This window comes from Ranitomeya variabilis, chromosome 2 (genome assembly GCF_051348905.1).
Source record: "Ranitomeya variabilis isolate aRanVar5 chromosome 2, aRanVar5.hap1, whole genome shotgun sequence".
Classification (NCBI taxonomy): Eukaryota; Metazoa; Chordata; class Amphibia; order Anura; family Dendrobatidae; genus Ranitomeya; species Ranitomeya variabilis.
In genome coordinates, this window is record NC_135233.1 from 881,213,184 (window position 1) to 881,224,611 (window position 11,428).

At 40.7% G+C, this 11,428-nt stretch overlaps 1 protein-coding gene across 1 annotated transcript; it reads right to left on the bottom strand.

Annotated features, from left to right (window-relative positions):
* Positions 1-2,203: 2,203 nt before the first annotated feature.
* Positions 2,204-5,335, bottom strand: LOC143810000 (uncharacterized). Its single transcript, XM_077292927.1, has 2 exons — positions 5,308-5,335; positions 2,204-5,176 (listed from the first exon to the last, which is right to left on the bottom strand). Exon 2 carries the CDS (start codon positions 5,150-5,152, stop codon positions 3,275-3,277), a length of 1,878 nt encoding a protein of 625 aa, XP_077149042.1. The 5' UTR covers positions 5,153-5,176; positions 5,308-5,335; the 3' UTR covers positions 2,204-3,274.
* Between the last annotated feature and the right edge of the window lie 6,093 nt (positions 5,336-11,428).

Below are 11,428 nucleotides of genomic sequence, written 5' to 3' on the forward strand. Positions count from 1 at the left end.
TGGGTCCGTACCAAACACTTACTGTTCAGGCACAGACCCCGAACACAGACTTCTCCAGGAAGTACATGTTACTGTTCAGGTTCAGCACCCTGAACATCTGGTGTTTCCCACACTGTCATCTGCATGACAGCTCGATCGGCGGTAAAATTACCACTGTTGATAATGCTGCAGGCTCCCAGATGACAGCTTGAGCCAGCAGCTGTGACCGGAGGTAAAAAGTTTACCGCCAGTCACAGGTGTCAGATGATGGGAGTACCACTAATAACAGCGAGAGCAGGCGGCGGCATTTGGGAGTATTCATCAGCCAGCGCCTGCTCTATAAATAAATTACCAAATAAAAAACAGTCATGGGCTCCGCTATATTTCTGATAACCAGTATGGCAAAACTTACAGCTGCGAGTTGCAACTCTCAGCTTTATTATGGCTGGTTATCAAGAATAGAGGGGTCCCCCCATTACCTTTAATTATTTAACTAAATTATTTAAAAATGGCTTGAGGTTCCCGCATTTTTTACAACCAACCAAGCTAAGGGGACAGCTGGCGGCTCATATTCTCAGGCTGGAAAGGGGCCATGGATATTTCCCCCAGCCTTAAAGTATCAACTCACAGCAGCACCAGAAAAGGTGCATCTATTAGATGCGCCAATTCTGGCACTTTGTCCAGCTCTTTCCACTTGCCATGTGGTGATGGCAAGTTGGTTTCATATTTGTGAGGTTGATATCAGATGTTATATGGCCGTTGACAAAAAACCCACAAGATAGCAATGGAGAGGCATTTATAAGACGCCTCTCCATTACCAACTCCATAGTCAGATTGTATATAAACACACATCCAGAATAGTCATTTATTTGAAATAAAAATACACACCGTTTAATCTTATTTAAAAATAAAAAACAAAGTTATACTCACCTTATGCTCATTCCATTGAAGCCCTTGTCCCCTGTAAAAAAAACCCTGAAAATAACAAACAATATTACTCACCTAGTGCCCAGCCCATGCCATTGAATGACAAAATACTGACTTTCACTGGAAATGCCAGTCAGTCTTTTGTCATTTGTATATTATCTCTCTGACCAAGCACTCCGCCCTCCAGCATGTGGTGGATTTTAATTGCAACAGGGTCCTGCCTACCCATAAAATTAGACTTTGAAGAGAGGTATTCACATCTATCCAGGAATTCAGACTTAAGTCTTAGAGTGGTATTCACACTAGACATGTAAGACCCAGCAGATTTGAGACTGCCTTGTCGTTGGCTGCTGGGCATGCATGAATTGGTTAAATTATGTGCTAAGCATCTCATTTGTTTCCTAGTATCCAGAAGCAGTATTTATATTCATATTTCATATATTTCATATTAACATACTTTAGCACTACAGCATGCAACTTAATTTGGTTCATTCCATTGAAGCCCTGGTCCCCTGTAAAAAAATAAATAAATAAAAAACAACCATATCCCTCACCTGTCTGACATACTGTCGCACACTATAATCCATGTCTGCAATAAGTGGTTTTCAACCTGGACAGTCCCAAGATGTGACCATCCAGGTTGAAAACCATGGTAGAATGAGCTGCTGCGAGTGGAGCATTAGTGACAGCGATGAAGTCATCGCGGTAACTATAGGTCACTGAGGCTGAGTTCCCAGCTCACTTCAGTGTGAGCCGGGCCAATGAACTGCGGTGACCTCAGTGAGCACCTAAGGCAGTGTTTGCCGCACTGTCTTGCAGATGACAGAGTGGCAAACAATGGAAGTTCATCTGAATGGGGTACTGTTCTGGTACCTGAACCAAACTTTTTTTTTTTCTGTTCAGCCGAACTCGAACATCCACGGGTTCGCCCACCACTAATCATTAATATAAGAATAACGATCGGCCAAAAAATAGATAATCGTACACCAAGTTGTTCTAAATATTTCGTACACCGCAATACTAGCCTAAACTGTCAAATCAAAGACATAAAACAAAAAGTGTAATGTGCTTGTGGAAATGTAGCTGGACACTCATGCCATAAAGGACTAGTTTTAGCTGATTAAAAAAAAGGAAAAAAATTCCTGCATCACAAAGCATTGCAAATGATAGTTTTGATGTAATTTTAACACTTGAGTAAATTAAAATAAATATTTAAGACAGACAAGTGGATATCATCTTTCATGTAGTTTATTTTAATCAAAACGTACACTTGACAAGCCAAAGCATTGTTCACAAAATCTACTAACACTACATGTTAAGACTTGCTTAAAGAGGATGTTTCAGCAGTTTGAGCATGGTAAACTGGCCAAATCATGGAATAGTGGCTACAAAGCCAAGTAAAATGCAGTTTTAATTTTTTAATTTGTCCTCGCCGTTGCGGAGATATTAACTTGTCAAGCTTAGGTTCTTATTTATGTTAAGTCCAAATGGGTGTTACCAGATTCTACACTGGTGGCATGTACTTTTTTTCCTATTGACCAATCATAGACAGGCAGAAACATGATGGGGGAAAAATAACATGAACCCACCGTAGCTTAGAACAGGCTTTTTTCCTGTATAAGACATGTGATGACCGACAGTCAGATCCCACTGTTATTACTGCAGAGCTGTGTGTGATTACAAAGGGAACATAGCAGAAATGAGTAGGAGTAGAGATACATTAGAGCTTTCATCTCACAACAGTTAGTGTAGAGGGAGGGGGAATACTGCAGAACTGAACACAACAGAACATAAATTACACATTGAGCTTTCATATAACAGCAGTCAGTGTGGGGGAGGTGGATACAATGGAGCTGACAGAACTGTTAGAAGAGAGCTGCAGACACAGAGGTGTTTATAATGAGACAAAGTTCAGCTCTGCTCTACTGCCCTTTCCACACTCTGACTGCCCGAGATAAAAGTCAAAAGGGGATGTAATAACACTAATCTCTGCTTTGCTCACAGCACTCGTAAATCACTCTGCAGCGAGATCAGAGAAGGGATTAGACTGTCTGTCATTACATGTCTCACATATAAAAACCTGTTCCTGTTCTAAGCTATTGTGGGGACCTATTCTTTTTTCACCAGTTTGTTATTGCCTGCTTATGATTGGTTAACGTCAAACAGGGGAAGAAATGCACGCACCCAAGAAAATTCCTGGTAATGAACCCTTATCCTTAGCATAAATTATAATCTAAATTGGAAAAGCTAGTATCTCTGCAAAGGAGAGGAGCGATTAAAATGTAAAACTGTTTTACTCAGTTCTGTCGACAGTTGTACATATTTAAACTGATGATGAAAGGTCCTCTTTAAAAATTACACTTTCTGCTTAAATATTTTGGCCTGGAGAGAAAGAACTCAATGGAATTAACATGCGTACTAATATTACAGGTTGATTAAAAATATGAAAGTATTCATAGAGTTTCCTAATTTTCAGCAAGCTGAAGCATGTTACAAGTACATAGAATATTTGCATTAACAAGTTGAACAAAATAACAAAGTAAATGATTTTGCCATATGGGAGATCATATCTAAAAACCTTTCTAGCCTGTATATTATGTGAATCATTATCAAAGAAAATTCTTACAGTGGTTGTATTCAGATTGCTTAGTAACAGTGGACTTGTACTGTTATATAGATGCTGGTCTAAGGAAGCATCAGACATAGAAACACCTATTTTGCTTACAGCATGATCTATTACAGTAGAGTTCACCTCCTGGTCAGGGTGTAACACAGTAGGAAAACCATGCCATTGACTAGCAGCAGTTGACGAGATATAGTAGTCCACCTTATTCATAGTAGTATAGGGACATATCAGTTCCTCAGCTTTGAATATGGGTATTCCTGCCAGAATTGAAGGACTGTGACAAACAAGGGAGGAAGTGTTGTATACCTTCTCCACATTCTGTGCTAGCCACACCTTGAACTCTTGGAGTCTGCAATCACACATCCAGGGATTACCATCAAGATAAGCTTTTTCAAGAGTCGGTGCCAACTCGAAAATTTTTCCTGGCAGGGTCATTATTTTACTATTATTTAAATGAACAGTTTGAAGATTTAAAAGTGGTCTAAAAAGATTCTCTGGGAGATCACCAAAATTATTACTGTACATGGAAAGCTTCTGTAGACTTTGTAGATCCTGGAAGAGATCTTCAGGAAGAGAAGTAATGTTATTTGTATGCAAAGATAGACCCTTAAGTCTGCGTAATCCACTGAAAGCATCTGATGGAAGGCTAGAAAGATTTCTGTTTCTGGTGAGGATAAGGATCTCCAAATTCGTTAAATTACTGAAGATAAAATTTGGGATTGTTGAAAGTGTTGTGTTATAGAGCCACAGAGAGCTCAGAGAGTCCATTTTACCAAACAGTATATTAGGAAGTTGAATTAATGGATTTTCATAAAGTGACAATGATTCCAATTTATTAACAGAAAGAAATAATCCATCAGCCAGTGTTGGAAGACAATTTTTATGCAAGGCCAATTCTCTTAGTTTGGGGACCTGATTAAAAGCATTTTTATCAATTACTGTGATTAGATTGGAATACAGACTAAGCTTGACCAATTCGGTGAGATTCTGGAACATTGAGGGTGTTATCTCTGTCAAAAGGTTTTCATACAGTGTTAGGCTTGTTAATTTATATAGAGAGCTAAAAATATCTTTAGGTAAACTAGACAACTTATTTCTAGATAAATTTAGAATTTTTAGATTTACTTGATGAGTTAATAAGTCAGTAGACAACTCTGTAAGGCGATTTCTGTTTAAGGCCAGTTCTGTTAGATTTGTTAAGTTCTCAAATATATCTGGATCGAGGTACAACAATAAATTTCTATCCAAGAACAACTGTTCTAGATCAATTAATGTATGGAATACTCCAGAAGGTAGAGAGTGTAAAGCATTGTTTGAAAGCTTGAGTGACTTCAGTAGTGGAAAGTCTTGAAAAGCTCCTGGTGTTATTGTGGAGAGACGGTTACTTTCCAAGGAGAGTCGTAAAGTAATCGGCATTTGTCGGAAACTGTCATCAGTCACTTCCATAGCTTGAGTGTCACTTATATGTACAAATGTAAAGTTGTGAGGAATGGCTAACTTAGCAATGTCAGTAATGGATTTATCCTTACAATACAGAAGATCTTTCTTTGAACAGTCACATTTAACATGACAGAAGGCTCCAGCTACCATAAACCTTGCCATCACAAGCAGGAAAATCATGACTGTCACCGATTGTACACGAATCTAAAAAAGAATGAATTAAGTTAAATTTGTGTTCCTTTTCTAAGCAAACAGTATATTTGTAAAAAAAAAAAAATTCCAATGGAATAAGAATATATTAAATAACAATATATTTATAATAATTCAATTCTTACCTGAGCTTTGTACCACTCCTGGGTATGAAGAAAGCATGAAGCATATGGAAAAGGGAAGGGCAGAGTTTATACAGTATGATAAGGGAGTGCATCCTGCTGATAACCATGTAGCTGTCATCATTCTATGAAGGGAACCCAAAATAGAAGCTACTGCTCTTCACTTTTTAGATGAAAACAAGAGTGGAATAGGCACCCAAAGGTGAAGCAGATTCTTTCGATTTAAGTAAATCCAATAAGAGAGAACAATATACCTAGCAGAAGCAATACATGTACAACAATAATACAAAGTTTACTGCAGGAGCGAAATAGATATTGGGGAAACATCTTGACTCTTCCAATTGCAGTGTGCACACAGGTACCTTGCTGCAGCAGAGTTGAATGAGCAAACATTGCTATGAATGATTAGAGATGAGTTGGTAGATGGCATGTGGTTTTAGTAGAGCTGGATCTGTGGACAGAACTCATGATCTGCTCGGTAGACAACAACTAGGCACATGGCTGTAGCACAGACAGGGAGGAAGTGCACATAGTAGCGGTGCACAACTGCATGAGCTTGCAGTAAAAGACGGGAGATGATGACCTCAGAGTTGTACGCCGGGTTACAATTGTAATTTGGCATGGACTAGCACATAGGAAATCGGATGTAGGGGTAAGGTAGAAGCACAGCAATACTTGGGACCTAGACAAGGCAGAAGCAACAGCGCAGTGTCTAGCAACTGCACATACTCCACAGTATCCAAATTTTTCTTTTAATAAAGTTTGTATCACGGGCATGTTAACTATTCTTTTTGCAGTGATATGGCTGTTTTATATAACCTCTAACAGTTGGCAGCTAGCTAGTGGGCCAATGTGAACTAATAAGTATTGCAGTCAAAATACTGCAATTACAAAACCTACAAAAGCGATTGCAATTGTATAAAATGATAACTTTATTGTTTCAAGTAACATAAAAAATAAATAGTAAGGGGTGGTATCATCACGGAAAAACACGCACCAAACAAGACATACGATATTACAACTGGTATGTAAGCAACAATCTCAAGCAAATGCATAAACCAGGCATGTGAAGAAAATCTGCTATAGATGATTAATATCATACATTCAATAAGGTGTAGAGAAATATACGGGATAGATCAAATTAATCCGAGAAAAGTACAGTAGGGAAAATAAGTATTTGATACACTGACGATTTTGTAAGTTTTCCCACCTACAAAGAATGGAGAGGTCTGTAATTTTTATTGTAGGTACACCAACTGTAAAAGACAGAATCTAAAAATATAAAACAGAAACTCACTTTGTATGATTTTACATGTTTAATCTGCATGAAACAAGTATTTGATCACCTACCAGCCAGCAAAAATGCTGGTTCTCACAGACCTGTTAGTTTTTCTTTAAGGCTACTTTCACATTTCCGTCTTTCTGCTCCCGTCGCAATACGTTGATTTTTGAAAATGCAGGATCCTGCATTTTCCCATAGACTTGTATTAGCGACATATGGACTCACATTTTGCAGGATCCAGTGCACGGAGGACAAAACATGACAGCCCGTCTTTTGCAAAAAAAACGCTGAAGGGAATGTTTTTCTGTACGTTGTATCCTGTGTTTCCGACTGCGCATGCCCGGCAGGAAATCTTGCTCTCTCTCTTTCCTCCCCGGGGACTTTAGACTGGACGGTGGACCCGTTGAAAAACTGCGTTCGCTGCTCACGATATACACTATTTCACAAACGTCCATCGGTGCTTTGTGACGACCGACTACCGTCAAAAATGTGAAAGTAGCCTAAGAAGCCCCTTTTACTCTGCACTCATTACCTGCACTAATTGTACCTGTTTGAACTTGTTACCTGTATAAACGACTCCTGTACACAGTTATTCACACTCAAACCTCTCCACCATGGCCAAGACCAAAGAAAAAAACAAGTGTGAACAGGTGCAAGCTAAGAGAGCTATTCTATATAACAAATGAAATCTGCACTCTGAAACGCTATATTATGTAAAAACTGAATATGTGAAATTGGAACTGCATTACTGCTGTAGAAAGCATGTTAAAAAATGAATGTACTTAGCGCACAAATTGGCCAATTCGTGTGAACCCAACAGCCAGTGACAAGGCATACCCCTTTGTCGGGAACATGTGGGAAATGTTACTTATTATGTATTTTGTGTGACATATCTCTGTGACTTAAGGGTATAAAAATTAAAAGTTGGAAAATTGTGAAATTTTCAAAATTTTTGCCGAATTTCCGTTTTTTTCACAAATAAACGCCAGTAATATCAAAGAAATTTTACCACTATCATGCAGTACAATATGTCACGAGAAAATGTCAAAATCATCAAGATCCGTTGAAGCGTTCCAGAGTTATAACCTCATAAAGGGACAGTGGTCAGAATTGTAAAAATTAGCCGGTCATTAACGTGCAAACCACGTTTGGGGGTTAAGGGGTTAAAATACTTGAAGAGGTCACATTGCCTTATGCTGAAGAGGAAATGCCCTTGAAATGGGTGTTTGAACAAGACAACGACCCTAAACACACCAGTAAAAGAGCAAAATCTTGGTTCCAGACCAACAAAATTGAGGTTATGGAGTGTCCAGCCCAATCCCTGGACCTTAATTCGATAGAACACTTGTGGGGTGACATCAAAAACAGTAATTAGACTTACTGGTAATTGTATTTCCAGGAATCCATCCTGACAGCACACTGGAGGACGTCCTTCTTATCCATGATGGGACAGGAAACACGAGAGGTTAAAAGGACCCTCCCCCTACCACCCTTCAGTGTTTTTCCAAAGTAACACATCTGGATGGATGCAAAAAAAACAAGTTTTATTCCAAGAACATAATCAATCATACAAATGTTACATCACATAAGTATAAAGATCAAACAATAGGGAGGGAACTAACAGTGCTGTCAGGATGGATTCCTGGAAATACAATTACCAGTAAGTCTAATTACTGTTTTCCGGGTCACCACCTGACAGCACACTGGAGAAATACCAAAGGAGAATGGTATTTAGGGTGGGACCACTGCTTGAAGAACCTTTCTACCAAAGGCCAACTGAGGCGAAACTACATCTAACTTATAGTTTTTAGAAAAGGTACTAAGATTAGACCATGATACAGCTCTACAGATCTGGTCTGCCGTAGCCCCCCCTTTCTCCACCCATGATGTGGCCATGGCCCTAGATGAGTGGGCCTTAAGATTAACTGGGGAATTCAGACCTTTAGCTTTGTAGGCTAAATTAATTGTAGATTTTATCCACCGTGCGATAGTCGCTTTAGACGCTTTTTTCCCCTTATTTGGACCCCTGAACTGAACGAACAAGTTATTGTCCCGTCTCCAGGGTCTAGATAAATCAAGGTACCTGAGTACTGACTCTCTTACATCAAGGTTATGGTAAAATCTTTCTTTTTGGTTTTTAGGGAATTGGCAAAATGATGGTAAAACAATCTCCTGATTCATATTAGTATCTGAGACGACCTTAGGGAGAAAGGCCGGATCAAGCCTTAGTACTATTTTATCCTCAAAGATCTGTAAATACGGGTTCTGTACCGAAAGAGCCTGTAGTTCCCCCAATCTTTTTGCCGATGTGATCGCAACTAAAAACGCGGTTTTAAGAGAGAGTTTGTTAATATCTATGTCTCCAGTTATATCCCAGGACTGATCACACAGAAAATTCAGGACCAGATTAAGATCCCACGGCGGGACTGATTTCCTAATTAATGGCCTTAGCCTCTGGACTGCTCTAGAGAATCGACTAATCCAGGGGTGGGTAGATAGAGAAAAATCAAAAAATACACTCAGGGCCGCTATCTGGACTCTTAATGTACTTGGTCTAAGACCTTTTTGAAATCCTGACTGCAAGAAGTCAAGAATTTTTGGGATATCTGGATGGTCAGTATCAACTGTCATCTCCCCGCAGAATCCACAAAATCGTTTCCATATTTTTGTGTAGATAGCAGATGTCACCGGCTTTCTGCTGGCTTGAAGGGTAGAAATGACGTCATCTGAAAGACCTTTTGCCCTCAAGACCTTCCGTTCAGGATCCAGGCTGCCAACTGAAGTGCTCCTGGGTTCTGGTGTAGAACTGGACCCTGTAGAAGAAGATCCTCTCTTTCTGGTAACAGGAGGGGTTCTTCCACTGATAATTTTTTTAACAACGGAAACCAACTTCGTTTCGGCCAGTGAGGAGCTATGAGAATGACTTTGGCCCCGTCCTCGCAGATTTTCCTGAATGTTCTTGGAATCATTGCCAGAGGCGGAAACGCATACAGAAAACCGTTGTTCCAGGGTTGTAACAGGGCATCGATCGCAGCTGGGCTTTCCCAGGGGTTTAGGGAGTAAAAGGTTTTGACCTTTGCGTTTTGCTTTGTAGCAAATAGATCCACCGTCGGTTTCCCCCAACGATGACAAAGACCCCTGAATACTTCGCTGTTCAGTTCCCACTCTGTAGGGGATACACTTTTTCCTGCTCAGGAAATCCGCCAACTGGTTCTTGGATCCCTCCAGATGTACAGCCGAGATTGACAGTACCGACTTCTCTGCCCATCTGAAGATCTGTTCCGCCAGATCTTGTAATGCCAAATGTCTTGGGCCCCCCTGATGTCGAAGGAAGGCTCCAGTCGTCGTATTGTCTGAGAAGACTTTTACATGCTTGTTCTCCAGCAAGTGTTGTGCCGCCGTTAAGACCTCCCAAACCGCATGCAACTCTCTGTGGTTTGATGACTTCTTGCTGTCCTTTCTTTCCCAACGACCTTGGAAATATCTTCCTAGGACATGACCTCCCCAACCTTGCTGACTTGTGTCTGTCGTGACTGACACACTCGGGGTTTGAAGCCATGGTACCCCCAGCCGGAGATTTTTGGAGAGAGTCCACCACACCAGAGATCTCTTGATCTGAAATGAAAGATTCAGTCTTTGATTTAGAGAGTTCTGTCTTCTGTTCCAGCTCCTCAGAACTCCCTGCTGAAGCTGCCGGGAATGAAACTGGCTCCATCTTACGCAAGGGTTGCAGGCCGTCATTAACCCCAGTATTATCATCCCGTCTCTGATCGTATTTCGGCCTCGGGAGAAGTGATGGACCTTTTTTACTATACCCTTTAGCCTGTCTTCCAGAAGGTAGGACATTCTTGTTTCTGAATCGAGCATGACTCCTAGGAATTTTATTCTGGATTTCGGAATTAGATCTGATTTCTTCCAATTTATAATCCATCCGAGACTCTCTAGTGTGGAAATGAGGGATTGACAGTTGATCCTGAGCTGGTGTACTGACTCTGCCGCTACTAAAAAGTCGTCTAAATAAGGGATTACCATCAAATCCTGATTTCTCAGATATGCGACCACCTCTACCATAAGTTTTGTAAAAACCCTGGGAGCCGACGCCAGGCCGAAGGGGAGACAGCGAAATTGAAAGTGGTAGATCTTCCCTTCCATGTTTACCGCGAACCGCAGGAACTTTTGGTGGTTTAAGCAAATGGGAACATGGTAATATGCACTCTTTAGATCTAGAGTGCACATCACCATACCCCTTCCCAACAGAGGAATGGTAGACCGAATTGACTCCATTTTGAATCTTTTGTATACCACCCAATTGTTTAGGTGCTTCAGATTTATTATCGTTCTCGATTCTCCCGATGGTTTTGTTATCGAGAAGAGATTCGAGTAATGACCTCTGTACTCTTCTTGAGAGGGGACCGGAACAATTGCTGCCATTTTTAGGAGGTCCTGTATATCCGACCACATGGGGGATGATGATTTTAGATGTGAGCTGGACACCAGAAACCTTTCGGGCGGAAGGGAGGTAAATTCGATTTTGTATCCCTGGGACACCACCTGTAACACCCAAGGACTTGTTGTTATTTCCCTCCAACCTTCTAGGAATCCGGCTAGACGACCCCCTACTTTGATGGCGTCATTTTCTACGGTAGCTCGATCTCGGACCTGAGTAACTCGAGTCCTTGGTTTTGGGTCTACTATCCCCCCCTTTCTGGTAGCTCCATCTACCTTGTTTTCCTTTACCCCTGTAATCTGGTTTTTGATTATAGCGGGGTCTCCGAAAGGGCTGGAATTTTTTAGGCTTTTCTTCTGGGAACCCCTTTTTTACATCTGAGGCCTTCTCTAAGA